Below are 16,883 nucleotides of genomic sequence, written 5' to 3' on the forward strand. Positions count from 1 at the left end.
AAGTTTCGTTGAAATCTGTTCAGTAGTTTTTATGTAATGCAGCTGACAATTCAACCAACAGATGGACACGGATGAATCTGACCTCCTCGGCGGAGGTAATAAACAAACATCAGTGACAATGAATGCATTTAATGCGATATTTTATGATGGCATATTCCCATCTTACTTTTTCATGTACCTGCCTCATCTATTTCTACTCCAGCTGGCAATTTTCTACCTTTCTCAGAATGACTTTACTCCTCAGAGAACAAGTGTGACCTTGTTGCATTTGGCCTTGGGTTGCACATGACCAGACTAAAGTCAGTTCGGACAAATTGGCTGCTTTAGATGTAAACTGTGTCACCTTTTGCACTCGGCGCAGATATATTCATCAGAGTGGTGTTCCTTGTTTAGGCTGAGAATATCCATTCTCCGCCTGCTGTCTGTGGAGAAATTGTTATTTCTGCTCTCTGCTGTACCATTGTTGAAAGGGACACAGAATTATATGTCTGAGAGAACGCTTTAATTACGTTTTTATTATTAAGCATAGGGTTTTTTTGATCGTTTTAACATTTTCTGTAATTACACTCCAAAAGAAATACCATTACGAGTTGTTTTTAAGTGCTTAGGGGTGGATTTCTCTTGAAAACTCGAGTTTAAATAAATCCACCCACAACAAAAAGGGGGAATCGAAACGAGGGAATCATACTCCCTGGAAAGACGTGTACAAATTCACAGCAGAAATAGAATATTCTCTGCATGTACCATCTATTTTTAAGTTCCGTCCAGTGTCACAATCCTAATAACCGCTCATCATCACAATCGAGGAAATTTGAAAGTCGGAGTTTTATGAAGCTTTCCTTAATTAGGGAAGGTTTGGCCAGGACGAATGTACACTCCGGAGACTGTGAGAATATTATTAATCCTCCATGCATCATTGATGGTCTTTTGAAAAGAAAAGCAGCTGAGTCATTCAGCTCTGATTAGCCATTATCACCTCTACCCACGACTCAGCTGATATGACTGGATAACAGGAGACGCAGACAGACGCAGGCTTTAAAATGTGAAAATTGTCTTTCTGTAACAAATGGTAAAAAAAAATACTGCATAATGAATTTTGCAGTCAAGTTTTGTCCCAGCTCAGTTTCCTGACCCACATTGGGTGGGAAAGTTGCACAAACAAAAGAACAAATTTGGGCACACAGGCTTTCTTTTCCCTTTGTTTGGCGCTCTCCTCGAGCCACTGCTTCATACAGACACCTAAGCCCCTGTCGAAATTAACATTGAGCTAATACATCATGCTTTCAATCATCTCTATTGTAATGGATTTTATGAAGTGAAGAAAACCTGTTCAGCACCTACCAGACCTCGCAGCCTCAGGCGCCAAGCTGCGGCACCACTTACATCCCATCGTTATTTATTATGCATCCTGTTTTTTAATTAATGTAATTTCCTGGATGAAAGAAGTGATTAAAGTTCCATGGGGCTTGAGAGGAAGAGGAACCACTGTGGTCAAATTTTGATGAAGTAGTACTTGCTGGTGTGCTTCCAACACCTAGCGGCCACCTCCGCCACACCACCTCCACCTCCACAACATCACTGCTACAAAAGTTTCGCTTCATTTCCTCCAGGTTTGAATTGGTTGGTAATTGGTCCGGAACTGAGCCATTCTCCTGTTTCCTCTATTCCCAGGGTTTGATGAATACTTTACTGCGCTCACCCTGGAGAACAATCGCAGAAACGTGTGGTTTGCAGAGTTCTGGGAGGAAAACTTTGACTGCAGGCTCCTCAGTGCCTCGAAGAGAGAGGACACCAGCCGTAAATGCACAGGTACACGATTTTTGACACGAACAAAGTGGGAACCTTTATGTTTTACACTAATAGATGATGCATATTTTCACCCTCCTAAGTCAAATCGATGTGAACTCAACCTTTTGTCCATATTAGAAGCAGCAGATAGGCTGTTGGGGGTTTTAATTCAAGCCCTCATGTCTGCGGCACAGCCAGAAAGTCTAACACCAGGTGTTTCTACCCAGCGGGTGCAGGACAGGCAGAGTTTATTATTAGAATAATAATGCACCACGTTCTTAGTCATGCTACAGTTACAGACCGTCTGCTCCTGTGGCTAATGTCCTGTAACTCTTAAATCCCATATTCCCTCTTTTCCCCCTTAACCCAGTCACCTTGAAAGCTCAGCACAGTCGTGCAGTGTGTACTAACTGAGCAGAGGCAAGGTAGACTTTATTTAGGTTGGGAAAATGACAGACAGCTAAGTGAATACTGCTTATGCCCCCGTTCCTTATTTGCATTTTTGCGGTAACATTGATGGTTGCGTGGTTGCTAACAGTGATGCATGTTCGTATTACCTAAACTCTGACTGCCAACGGTGTGACAGGCATTACACTGCATGTATTATCTGCAAGGATGATGCCTGTGATGTGGGATGCTGTATTAATCTTGCTTGCATACGTAATGATGGTAATGGCAGCGTGACACAAATTACTGTTTGCTAAAGGATTTCGTTTCCTTTATAATCTCCTGTTTGCCGTCTTTTATCATGTATCAAAGACAGAAGATGCTCGTCCACTCCGTGAGCCCCGCAAACCCTCTATAAAACGACTGTAAACGTCTTTTATCCTCTCTTCGATTCAACTGAAAATGGCTGCACCACTGCCTTTATGTTCTTTTTTTTCTTTTTATAACACAAGCCGAGCTGATATTTATGAATGTTAAATACAAACGGGAGGCTTTTGAATTCAAAGACTGTCCATTTAGCACCATATGGTGAGCAGCGAAAGGCAAAAAAAGGTTATATGTGTGCTGAAATGTATGTTTAGCTCTGAGAAATGGGCTGAAATGTCAGCGCAGATTGCTTTTGACCTCCTTCGGTTTATGCAAGTCTCCCACATTCTTATATGTTTCCTATTAACACCATGTGCTCCTCCGCTGAGACGTCCATGTGAACTATGAACAGCTATCACTGAGGGGAAAATTGTCTTCTCGTATTCTGTTATTTCCTCACTGATGCTTCTTTGTTTACTGGGAGCTTGAATATTAAAATCACAAGGATAATGATGGTGATCACGATGATGATGATTATTATTATTAAAATAATAGTAGGATTTTTGCTGTTTTTAATTTCCATTCACTCCTGGAAGTGCCACTTTCGGAAAAAAAGCTAATTCAAATTATAACAAAAACAAAAACCCAGCAGAGGATGTACATTACGTATTCAGGCAGTGTATCAGCAGTGTGAGGCAAAACCTTTACTGCAGCCCAAAGTGAAAGGGCAGTACAGTGGGAAGAGGATATAAAAGAGCAGAAAGCCACTGTAGAAGAGTATGTTACTAAAGTTCACGGTGATCTTCATCACCTTAAAGATGGGACAAGTGAGGTCCGTTCTTTGCTGCCTATTACTCTGAAATGCACCGCAGTAATTCAATCTGAGTCTGCTCTATTTGACACAAACACGTTGTCTCACAGCTCAGCTTGATATTTTCCACGTGGGAACTAAATGTGTCTTCTTATTTCTTATGCCACATTGTACCTTTGGGTGTAATTCCCTCAAAATCCAAACTAAACTAACTGGCAGCGAATAGTAAACGGAGGAATAAAAATGAAGCCGGAGATGATAGTCAGCGCTGAGAGGATGTAATGTCTTACAGTTTATGGTGCATTTGGCTGTAAATCTCTTCCTCTTCCTTCTCTTCCCTCAGGCCAGGAGCGCATCGGGATCGACTCCAAGTACGAGCAGGAAGGGAAGGTGCAGTTTGTGATTGACGCGGTGTACGCCATGGCCCACGCTCTCCACAACATGCAGAGGGACTTATGTCCTGATCATCCTGGCGTTTGTCCACAAATGGAGACTGCTGAAGGAAAGACGCTGCTCAAGTACATACGCAACACCAGCTTCAACGGTGAGTGACAGGATGTGTTGATAAGTAAAGTTAAATTAGTTACGTTATCACTTTAGTCAGAGTTTTGGAGGACATCTGACTATGTTTCAACGCGTATTGTGGAGATAAGAATAATGAAAATTAATTAATAATAAGAACAAACGATTCTCGATAAGAGCAATACAAAAGATTAAATTAATGTATAAACATCCATGAACTAATGGATGAACCGCCTATAAACATAAGGGAAAAAATCACATGAATGTGAAATGAGGCTTCTGTCCTTACTACATTAGTTAAAGGAATAGTTCAACATTCCGGGAAATATATTGGTTTTCTTGCCGGGAGCTAGATGAGAAGATCGATACCACTCTCATGTGTGTTGCATATGAAGCTACAGCAAGCAGCTGGTTAGCTTAGCGTATCATAAAGACTGAAAACACGGGGGAAACACTAGAAGAAGCGTGGCTCACCTTGAAAGCTCACTAATTAACATGTTATATTTTGTTTGGAAACAAAGTGTTGAAAGGAGTTGTGGTTTTTACGGAGAGGTTATGTACTGAGGTAATTCTTGGCAGTTGCCAGGCACAAGCGGAGACGTAGTTAAGGACATAACCTCCTTTACAGCATAATGGTAAATTGTCATTTTAGTAAAGACTGAACAAAAAATATGCAATGTGTTAATTAGCTTGAGAGTTGCTGGCAGATATTTTAATTATTGGACGGAGTCAGCTTAGGCGTTTCCTCGTTTCTAGCTTTTATGGTAAGCTAAACCATCGGTCTCCTGGTGCCAGCGAATGATTTTCTCCACAGGCATGAGAGTGGTATCAATCTTCTCATCAAGCTCTACGCAGATCGCCCCAAATAATCACATCTTAGCGAGCTAACTATAGCATATGAATGTTGGCATTAAGCTCAAAATATAGCAAACCCTGACATGCTTGAGTCTCTGGTATGAGCTCATTAAACATCAGGGGAGCCAGTGATAAGGGCTGTCTCGCAACTGTGGCTCAGGATGTAGAGCAGGTCGCCACTAATCATAAAGTCAGTGACTTGATCCCTGGATTCCCTGGCTTACGTCAAAGTATCCTTGGGCAAGATACTGAACCCCAAATTGCTCCCGATGGCTATTCACTGGTGTGTGTGTGTGTGTGTGTGTGTGTGTGTGTGTGTGTGTGTGTGTGTGTGTGTGTGTGTGTGTGTGTGTGTGTGTGTGTGTGTGTGTGTGTGTGAGTGAGAGTGTGTGTGAATGACTGAGCGTAGAAATATCGTGGGGTGGTTTGGATAGGAAGCGCTGTATCACTCCTGATTAGCAGGTCGGCACCTTGCATGGCAGCGTCTGCCATCAATGTAAGAGCGTGTGTGTGAATGTGACAAGTGTTGTAAAGCGTTTTCAGCAGTCGGTAGATAAATGCCATTTACCACTCAGTCTTTGTGTAACCCTAACTATTACTGAACCACTACTTTATACTCAAGTATTTAAGTCTAACTTGCAGTCAATTTCATGTCAAGTAAATTTTTTGTATATAGCCCAAAATTACAATCACATTGCCTCAGTGGGCTTCACAATGTGCACAATGAACGACACCCTAAATTCAAGTAAGGAAAAAAAACCTTGTAGCAGGGAAAGAAAGAAACCCAAGGCGAGCCACAGGGGAGGGTTCCTCTCTCCTAGGATGGACAGACGTGCAATAGATGCCGCGTGTACAGAGCGGACCAAAAAAATCACAGAGAATACAGACTACAATGACAACATATCTGATACAGTTAGAGTATATAAAATATGTGTGAAGAATTTAAAACTTAATTTCAAGAAAAACAAAAAAGTAGTAGGATGTAGGAGCCAGAGTCATCTCTGGTTCATACTAAAAAGTAGGGTTAGCTGATACTGTAGATACTGCTCTGTTTTATTCATCATATGCATTTTGTTCGCTGGCTACGATTTAAATTTACATTCAGTTTCAGTCATAGCTTAAAGCGCCACAACACTTTCTGGATCTGCGAAATATTTTAAGCCAATATGATATATTATGGGTCTGCCCATACTTGAACCTCTACATTATTCAGTCCCGTACAGAAAGTGATGTGGAAGATACTTAACAATTAATGGATATAGCTATTAATGACAACTGCTCTGAAAAGTGAGTGGAGGAAGAGAGCCAAATGGGAGATGAGTTTAGAACAAGAGAAGCCTTTTGTCATTACAAATGTGGCGGCATGTATGTCAGCCTCTGATCATTAGAGGCTCTTCTGAGGTACAGTGTGTCTTCACAAAATGTTCTAGATAAGATTCAGCTGTTAAAAGTAAAGAATCAGCGTAATCTGCTCACAAAAGTGGCCTACTTTCAGAGGTGGACCCAGCTCATTGTCATTTTCTTAAGCATTAAAATAACACTCCGATGTGTGTGTTTTATTTATTTAAATGTACTTTACTGGGATAGATGCAGTAGGTGATTTGAGGAGGAGATGTAATCCCCCTCCTCCATCCCAGAGAGAGTGCAGGGGGAAAGGGGTTGTTAGTTGAATAACTTAGACAGATGTGTGATTGTGCTTTTATCTTCCAATCCCGCCCTTCTGTCGATGTGGTCTCGGTACTACAATAAACTCAAAACTATGCACTATAAATACCCAGTTTTATACTATATTGTAACCTATATACTCTCTAGAGTCATGTCACCTTCATGACAGAAGGTCTGACATGTCAGATTGACTCATCAGCGATGGTGGTTGTTTAATAGTGTGTTCACCACCAGCGAAGCCAGTTTGACTGCAGGATCATTCATGTTTATTCTCCCCAGACATCAAGATTACTTTACTGTATACTAGCTGCAAGCTAACGTTAGCGGGCAAGAGTTATCGACTTACAACAGCTGTACAGCCGCATCGATGCCTTCCACGCTTGTACTGTAGCCATTATTTCAGTCACTTTTTCATGGGCATAGCTGTTTGTCTGACTCCGGCACACTAAGATGACTCCATTCCCCATTAGCAATTCTGCCAACTAAGCTATGACTGGCTTGGTCAGTTTCCAGCCAACGACACCGACCTATTTGAAAAACCAAAGATGTGGGCAGTGATTCAGAGGTCTGGAACCGGCCTCTGAAATTTCTAGCAAGGCTGGGAATATATCTATATTTTTGTTATTGCCGATACATTCTGACTCTCCTACCACCATCTGCAGCTTCCCTAAGCCCATTACCTCCCACTGAAGAGGGAAATGTTTTGAAACAGGTCAAAATATAGTTTTGAAAAGAGCCTCAGTAATTTTCTAAAACAGTAAAGGACTGTAGTTTTCAGCAAACCTAACTCAAACAGGAGCAAACAGCTTATTTGTTTGGGACTATTTTCAAGGAATGTTTTTACCTGCGTGGTAATGTATGTTTTCACTCTCGTCTGTTGGTTTGTTGGTTTGTCAGCAGGATTACACAAAATCTACTGAACAGATTTCCACTAAACTCGGATGGAAGATGTGTCTCAGCTCAGGATAGACTCCATTCATTTTTGGTGCAGGTTTTTTTTTTCAACGTTTGTATTCATTTGCCAGGGAATAATGCATGGGTCTTGATGGGAAAAAAAATAAAATCAGGCATATTTAAGTGGCTGGTATCTATGAGTGAGTGCAATTTGTTGCAGATTTATTTGATATGCACATTTTGTGTGCTGCTGATTGGTGCAAGCAACACATTGATCATGTTTAACAGGGCGAATAAACAAATTACTTATACAAATATGTGTGAAAACAAACTTCAGTCAGTGATCTAAAGGCTAAAGAGCTTCGTGCCTTTCTATAACTCTGTCGCTATGGCAGCAGTGCAGAGTTCCAGCAGGCGAGAAGCCCTGGGATTTTAAGGTGGAACTAAAGAAGCAGAATATATGCAATTTCCTGAGCAGTTCCGAGATTTCAAGGAGACCTTAAGTGAGTGTAGACTCTTTCATGGGATTGAGAATCTGCTGTCCAATCTCTATAACCATCTGGGTTTGAGATGACTTTTCTCAGCTTCCGAAAAACATTCACTTCAGCGTGGCAGCGACAGAGAAATAGGTTCATTTCACCTGAGCCAAAAATAAGATCCTTACCTGCTCTATCTCCTCTACCTCGCCTTGTCTTGCTATTATATTCTCAAACCTCACTACCGGCAGGCAAAGGATGTTGTGCTGTGGCTCAGGCATATCTCACTGCCCCTTATTGCATTTAGACCGCAGCCACGCACATTATCCTGTGTATGTGCCACTGCTAATGTATGTTTGAGAGCGAAGGAGTGTAAGCCTCCTTTGTTGATCTCCCCACTGCGCCGGAGTCACAGAGCTGAGGAGTGAGAGGCAGTGGAGAAAAAAAAAAAAGGAGAGAATAATGATGCGAGAGAAACACAGCAGTGGATCCCCAGTCCACCCACACTGCTCGGCACAGCTCAGCAGCAGTGCACTTTTGTCATGTCTTAGTTCAGAGCCACATGCAAATGCATAAATCTTTCATCTTAGACAGTGCTCTCACTAAGGCGTCTACACAGACCATTTTGTTCCCCTGAAAATATCAGTCAATAGAAAATATAAAGGAATTTCGAATGCCTTTTTATCTGCGCACACAGATACGCCACTTAATTATTTGCTCTAAAGCTGAAGAGCGCCAAGTGCCCAATCAGTCATGTCGCTTTGCTGAATGACTCTGAGTGTTTGTTTATTTGCGGATGTTTTTGCCGGGGCGTGGAGAAAGAATGGTAACCCTGTCACAGCATTCGCTCACAGGAGTCAATACCTTGTCAACATCTTTGTACACTGTGTCAACAAGTCTACTGTCTGTTTGGTGGAAGCAGAAGTGACAGGACGGTGACTGCCACCCACCGAGTTTTGGTTTGGTTTTCATATAAAGACAGTTCTCACTACAGGCTTCACAAGCACGCTTGAATAGATTCCGAACACCCCCCCTGCTTCATTTTCTCTGCCGACACACATGGATACCTACGAATTAGTGTTCCACTTTTAAAATGGAACGGAATACTGTCTACAGTATTTTATGAAAACGACCCCCCAGTCTGTTGCCTGAAATGGGTTTTTTCTCTTGCTCCCTCTGCCTTTCTTGTTTTACAAGAGTATTTCAGCCTGAAACTTTTGTAGAATGTTCAATGACAAATGTCCTTGGAAAAAAAAAACTGGAGGGAGATGAAATTCCCTTCTGGCTGAAAACTAAGGAAAGGGTGCAACGGCCTTCCATCCAAAAGCCACAAGCTCTGTTCTAGATACAAAAGACAACATGTTCCCAAAAGTGTTTTGGACATATGCTCCTGGTCCTTTCCGTACACTTTTTATAGCCAGAGCTATTAAAGTACTTAATTCCCATGCCAAGTGTCATCAGACTCCCCCCGTCCCATTTCAAAAATGGTATCTCCACTCGTGCTCGTGATCCACTGAATGCAGTGCCAAGGTGAATGGACGTGTAATGCAGCAGTTTCTCATTCTCTTCCAGCATTGTGGGATGATAAAAAATGACCTCATCAACAATGCAGACCTCATGTATAAAATAAAGTACAACCGATTTTCCCATTAATGCCATTCAGCATTCACTGCTGCGAGGGAGATCTGATGTTGACTGACATCTGCATTAACACACTGCCTTGCAGACACTTTGCAGCCATCAGGCCCAGATAATTGAGCACACATCCACAACACATACTAGTGTGGACACAACTGACAGGCTCGAGAGCTCGCACAAATACATATTTAAACAACTCGTTTTCTCATACCTAATGTTTCAGGTGTCTGCCGTCCTCTCTGAGCTAATTAGTGAACTCTTCAGGGCTCTGCTTGAGGCAGGCTGCTGCACACTGAGAGCAGATGGGGACCGTATGATGCTTTGGCTGACCTGTGTATCCTCCCTATATCTCCCGTTGTTGTCCACTGAGTGACGGAGATGCTCTACTGAGGAGGCGTGCATTTGAGAATCGCTTTGAATTTCTAATATTAGAGCACAGCTCAGAGTCCACATACCTGATTATGTTTTGCATGTTAAAATACATTCCTCCAGCGGCCGTTGCGCAGCTGCAGTGATGCACAGGAAGCAGGTGAGGAAGTGCTATGCATGTCAGTTAGGAGCATGCCCCTCTGCCGTGATTATCATAAAGGTTCAAGATATAGGTCATTGTGTTTGGAGGTTTAGCAAACAAGCTGCAGTGCTTTTTGTCCATGTAGGCCACCGCACAGTACGTGGCAAGAGGTTAGGAGAACATATTTTTCTCTTGTTAGAAGGGATGCTGTACCTTGTCACAGCAGCGTCTAACATTTTTCTACCCTGCTGTCCTTTTGCTACATTCTCTCTCTTTCTCTCTCTCTCGCTCTGTACAGGCAGTGCCGGCACCTCTGTTGTGTTTAACAAGAATGGCGATGCTCCAGGACGCTATGACCTGTTCCAGTTCCAGATGACCAACTCCTCCACCCCAGAGTATAAGGTGGTAGGACAGTGGGTGGAGACCCTTCAGCTCAGGGTATGACAATACAGAATACAGACACAGAATGTCAAATGTTTTAAACGCTTGTATCAAAACAGGGTGTCTAGACAGAGGGATGCTCAACATTTATAAGCATGAATACTTCCTGTGTTTTCAAAGATTGAAATCTCTTATGCAACAAGGGGGTGCACATTATTTGCATCTCAAATACAGAGAGAGCTCAGGTGCAGATGTGTTTTACTTTCAGTATAATTGATGTACTTTAGATGCAAAAAATGATTCTGTTTGTGCAATTTAGCAAGAAAAAGGGAGTACTAATCTTTTACTCGGAAGATGAATGTTCACAATTCTTCAGGTTTGATATTTTCTTTTAGGAACATGTTCACACTCACGCAGTCAGTCAATGCGTTGCCTACAAATGTAAGTCCTAGAGAGTTTTAGACTTCATTTAATAAGACAATTATTTCTATCCATAATTGAAACATGGTTTATCAAAGGTTATCAAATGTCCCAACGGCTGCTTGAAGAAAACGTGCAATTAAGCTGACAGAGGATTTTTAAAACCAGCGTGTGAAGGGGGTCCTGAAAAAGCGATAATTTTAGTCTGTCATATTTCATATGCTATTAAAAAGAAGTTTGAAGTGTTTCCACCTGTAAAAGGATGTTGAGGCAGGACTAAAAACATCAGCAAGAGCTCTGAGAGTTCAGCACTTAAAAGAAGTAAGATAAGTAAGACAACGACGTTTCTCCGTTGTTGGAGATGGCTCTCCTCCCACTGCATAGGTTGGAGGGCTGACGGTGAAAGAGAGTGGGAGGAAGAGGAAGAACATGTTTTTAACCCAAGTGTCAGACTGTATATGTTCAGTATTTGGCAGCCGAGGAGCTGCGGAAGATGTTGATGTTGTCGGAAACTGACACCTAAATACACACCTCCCATGTTGCTCTGGGTGCTTTGTAGCTTTCGTGCAGGTTTTAGCTTACACGATGAAACTCTAAATCTATGATCACAATTTTGTCAGATGTAATTTAAGGTACACCCCCAAGAGTGCAAGAAAAATAATATGAAAGCTCTGGTTGATTTGCAGGAAACTAAAGTGTGCAAAAATGTAATTTATTTCACTTTTTTAGAAGAACCCCTGGGATGAGAACATGGATAAGGCAGTTTTTATTTCATGCAAGCTTTAGATAACTTTAATCTACATACAAAAAAAATACCATCTAATATCAGTGTTTGGTGTAGAGGTGGGGACAGCTGCCGAGCTGCTTTTTTTAAGAGCAAGGTGTTGGTTTGTAGCCACGGTGATAGATCGCACTGTCACAACGCAAGAATGGGCTTGGGTGATTCATGTGGACAATAAAGAGACTGATTTCATTTCAAGGCAAACATGGTTTGAAATTGCGCATGCTGTGTGATAGCATGAAACCTGAGCTGAAATTTCTAGGTTTTTTTCTGGAACTCAGATTACAAAAAAAAAAAAGAAAACATGATATTTACATACAGATGAGTTAACATTTGCATAATGGCTCTCTGGATCACCAGAATTAAACTCAACCCAGTGGATTTGATAGCACAGGTGCAACAAAGTCTGTTGCTGGGGATTTGTGTTTCATTCTGTTTTAGTGTGATTACAAACCAAATGCTGTTACAGCGCAATTATATTCCAATGCAATTGCTATTTTGTTCAGTAACACATAAAGAGCAGTTTCATTTAAAGGTTAACCCAGAACGAGCACCGTGATGCACATTGCGATCATCGACAGAGAAGTACAATAAAACGCCGTTCCAGCTCGCAGAAGCTCAAATTATGTGTAAAATTACAAACCAAAGCAGAAAACAAAATGAAAACTATGGTATGTGTCCAAGGTGTCAAAAATCTTGCTTCTTGTCTCCATGGCAACAGAGCTGTTGGTCTCATTAGTGTTTCCACACTGTGTGTAATCGGGAGGTTTTCCAGAGAGCGCCATTCATTGTCCAAATAACAAATGGCACCTTCATGCCCCCAGATAAATGGCAGATGATAATCTATCCAGACACCACAGAAACAACACATTTGTCATACAGGTACACACAACACAAACAACACACTGTAGGTGTGAATGTGTGTGCGCGCGCACGTGCTGCAAAGGTGAAGCTCTGTATCTGCTGTTTGTGTCCGTAGCTGCACTCACATTGTATGTGGTGATATTTGTACCTGGTGGATATTTATACAGTGAGATGAGCAGTGAAGAGCAACAGTACATTTTTGAATAATATGGCATTTTAGGGAATACACTTATTCACTTTATTACCGAGTTCGATGAGAACATTGATAGCATTCTCATGTTTTTATGCTAAATATGAAGTTACACCAATAGCGTAGCTCAATAACTTGATGAAAAAATAAAAAATAAATGCCAACCAGCAACTCAACAGCTCACTAATAAGCAAATATATCTTGTTTGTTTAACCCTTACAATAACTGACATGGGCTTTATCTGTCAGTCAGTCACCATGACATCCCTAGGTAGCCAGCATGCTGTTTCTGAACGGATGACACAAACAAGATAACTAATTAGTGAGTAATGAGTAGACACCTTGGAAGGGGGATTTGTTAGCTTTGGAGCCAAGCTAGCTGTTTCCTCCTGCTTCTAGTCTTGATGCTTAGCTAAACTAACCAGCTGATGACTCTAGCTTTAAATATTTAATGGAGAAACATTAAATGTTTCTCCATTAAATATTTAAAGCTAGAGTCATCAGCTGTAGTATCATTCTTACCATCTAACTCTTCGCAAGAAAACAATTTACTGTAATAACCTGTGGAATTTCTTGTTAACAAAGTTATGTTTTAAGCCCAACTCAGGTGTACTTTGGTATTTTTATATTTCTTATTTTTATGAGTCAATTCCTGACAACGCTGGTTAGCCGACAATTAACCACATTCCCGTCCTCTGCTCAAGAAAGAATGTTGCAAATGTGTGTAATGTGTAATCACATTTCTCATTTGCAAAGGTGTTTTTTTTTTTTTAAAGTATTTAAAATCATGCATTGTTTGTATTGGTGACTTCTAGCATGCAGTCTTCTTCCCTGGCTTTGCTGGCACGTCGCTGTGTTTCTAGGCGTATTACTGCCACCTTAATGTCAGTGGAATAATGTGAAACTATTGGCAGGACTGTATGTCGTGTCATGTGCATGTGCAGCCTTGTGAACATCATGTGAACATGCATGAGACAAACAAAACAGACACACTCATAAAAAAAAAACAACCGCTCCATAGTGCTACTAGATGCCAGAAGCACCACAGGGTGCCTTTGAGTCACGAATTAACTTCACATCAAGGCAAAATGCACACTAAAAATGTATCACCAAAATGAATTCCTGTTCATTCCCAATATAATTTAGTTTTACGCTATGCCGTTTTGACTTTAATGTAGGCTGTTATACACTCATTGTCTCAAAGCACCTTTAAATCTGTCACACCCGCACAGTTTTATAAGGCGATAAAATCAGTTTAATAATCAAAGCACTAGATTGTGTAGTTTTCTCATTTCTTTTTGTTTGTTGGACTCCAAGTGATTTATTTTAGTTACTCGGCTGATTTGTTGTGCAACTGCCTAAACCATGTTGAAGTATCTTTAATCTTCTGCAGCCTTTAAAGTCATGGATCAGTACACTTTTGTATTAAATCGAAAGAGCAGCTCGGAGCATTATCGTAGCTTTTTGACTTGGCCTAACAAAATATGTAAGTAAAGTCCTAAAATATTCCATTTCTTCATGGCCTTTTAAAAGCAGACTTGTATGTTAAGACTATAGTTTGATCTTAAATCATTGAACACCTCTGGGCCTTCTTTGGAGTGAATTTTCAATACTACTTTAGTGTGTCTGTATACTGCACTTTTCATTCTGATGACAAGATCATAAATAGAAAAAGCTCTGCACAGTCTAAAAGAGGCACTTTGCAATCCCAAATCCCATTCTCCTTCCTTATCATCACATATTTCATACCTCACTGGCTCCTGTATTAAAACATAATGTCTTCTGCATTTCACATTTCTTTATTTTTATTTCGCCGAACAAAGGTAAGCTCTGTTGCCATGGTGATTTCAATTACTTTCAAGTATTAGAAAATCCCTGTAAGAAATTGGCAAGGAAGCTGTTTTAGTGTATTAGGTTAATCGTTTTTTTTTTTTTAAGATTTCATTGCACTTTGTTTTTGGATGTAACTTCATCAAAAAGTGAACATAGTAATTAGTGGCTGGTTAATAGGTTTTATTGGAACATATTTATTATCTCTCGTGTTCAGTGGTAGCTCTTGCTTATCGTTTGCTAACCCTCTTTCCCTGTGCTGTGTGTCATCTCTTTCCCAGCTGGAGGAGCTTCAGTGGCCAGATGGGGAGCAGGAGGTGCCTATCTCTGTGTGCAGCCTGCCCTGCAAAACAGGAGAGAGGAAGAAGAGGGTAAAGGGCATGCCGTGCTGCTGGCACTGCGAGCTGTGTGATGGCTACCAGTACCAGTACGACGAGACCTCCTGTAGACTGTGCGCCTACAACATGAGGCCCAACCCCAACAGAACCGCCTGCCAGCCCATCCCCATAGTCAAGCTGGAGTGGCACTCGCCGTGGGCAATCATCCCCGTCTTCTTGGCAATGCTTGGCATCATCGCCACCATCTTCGTAATGGCGACCTTTGTACGCTACAACGACACGCCCATAGTGCGGGCGTCTGGCCGAGAGCTGAGCTACGTGCTGCTTACTGGCATCTTCTTGTGTTACATCATCACTTTCCTCATGATCGCCAAGCCTGACGTAGCCGTGTGTGCCTTCAGGAGGATCTTCCTGGGCCTGGGCATGTGCATCAGCTACGCCGCACTGCTCACCAAGACCAACCGCATCTATCGAATCTTCGAGCAGGGCAAGCAGACGGTCACGGCCCCACGCTTCATCAGCCCCACCTCCCAGATCGCCATCACTTCCAGTCTGATCTGCGTGCAGCTGCTGGGCGTGCTGGTGTGGTTCGCCGTGGACCCTCCCAACACCATCGTCGACTACGATGAGCAGAAAACCATCAACCCCATGCTGGCCCGTGGCGTGCTGAAGTGTGACATCACAGACCTGCAGATAATCTGCTCACTGGGCTACAGCATCCTGTTGATGGTGACCTGCACCATCTACGCCATCAAGACACGGGATGTACCAGAAGACTTCAATGAAGCCAAGCCCATTGGCTTCACTATGTACACCACTTGCATAGTCTGGCTGGCCTTCATCCCGATCTTCTTTGGCACGGCCCAGTCGGCAGAGAAGGTGAGTCATTCCTCTTCCTCTCTCTCTCTGTCACCACCCTTCTTTTGTCTGTCTCTCTCCCTCCTCTCACAAATTTTCCCTTTCATTCCTTCGGCCGTGTTTTTATCTTGTCCAAACACATGCGCACATGCATATTTGTACAAACACAAACCGTACATAAAGGCAGCACACACACACCCATCTCGAGACTGTATAAGTTATGGGTTCATTTTCTTTTGATTTCATATTCACATGGCTTCAGTGTGCATTGAAACCCACACTAGGACCACCACGGACAGAAATAGGGATATAAAGCCAGAGGAAGGGTTGATGTTAAGCACCAGAATGCCTGAGGAGTGATACGGGTGGGGGTGCCAGCAGCTCCAGAAGCCATTATCTTAGTTCTCATGCCTTGGGCTCCATACATACTATTGTGCTTTATTCTGGAGAGTGGGACAAGCGTGTTGAGGAGGTGGAGGAAGATGAGAATGAGGAGCTAGAGGAGGAGGAAGGCAGAGAGAAATAGGGGGTAAATAGAAGTTTGATTCAACACATTCCATCTCTTGACAGCTGCGCTCTACTCAACAAAGCATTTGACACCGGGTGCTACTGGAGTTGATTGAGAATCTGACATTTTGACCTGATGTGCTAGTCATTGCTTATCTGGGCAGCAGCGGGCAGAATACAGATGCATTCATCTGTCGGGCTTACGAGCCACGCGTGCTTGCTCGCCAGGCCACGGTTACAAGACGGCGCGGAGGGGGAAGTTTTCTACTGACAGAATATCGATGCTGACAGGAAAGTGTTACTCCTAACCTTTTGAGAGGCACACCGTTCAATATCCTTCCTGCTAAGCTACGGCATGAGATGGATCAGAAACTGATTTTCCCCATCTCAATTTGCTGCTGATTTCATAGATGAATTACACCCTCAGCAGTGATTAGGAGTTCATTATGCTACTCGCGGCGACTAGTGAGGCAGTAATGTGTTTATCTTTCCCCTTTATGCAGTTAACTCTTTCATCACCCCAGCTCCTGACTAACGCTCACCTAAAGTTCAAACCACAGCATCCTGGCGTAATGGCCTCTGTGGGTGCATTATGACTTACTCCCTGGCCGCTGCTGGTGAGAAGTGCTTTTGCATGTTTTGATAACATGCTTCTGCACTCTAGTTTAGGTGAGATGAGGCAATCATCGCCACCATTCCAGCCTACTTATACTTAAGTTTTCAGTATAAACACACATCCCTCACATTTGTTTCTGCTAAGATGTATTTACTGGCTCATAGGATCCCTACTCAGATACAAAAA

General features: G+C 42.2%; 1 protein-coding gene across 2 annotated transcripts in view; it reads left to right on the plus strand.

The window, feature by feature from the left end:
* LOC140999836 (metabotropic glutamate receptor 7-like) overlaps positions 1 to 16,883 on the plus strand; it is a 69,426-nt gene that overhangs the window by 41,017 nt on the left and 11,526 nt on the right. For both annotated transcript variants that reach the window (XM_073470380.1, XM_073470381.1), the window contains exons 5-8: positions 1,672 to 1,809; positions 3,696 to 3,896; positions 10,212 to 10,351; positions 14,660 to 15,595. In XM_073470380.1, coding sequence (XP_073326481.1) covers positions 1,672 to 1,809; positions 3,696 to 3,896; positions 10,212 to 10,351; positions 14,660 to 15,595 — 1,415 coding nt within the window. The remainder of the gene's footprint in view (positions 1 to 1,671; positions 1,810 to 3,695; positions 3,897 to 10,211; positions 10,352 to 14,659; positions 15,596 to 16,883) is intronic.

The sequence above is a fragment of the Pagrus major genome, chromosome 7 (assembly GCF_040436345.1).
Source record: "Pagrus major chromosome 7, Pma_NU_1.0".
Classification (NCBI taxonomy): Eukaryota; Metazoa; Chordata; class Actinopteri; order Spariformes; family Sparidae; genus Pagrus; species Pagrus major.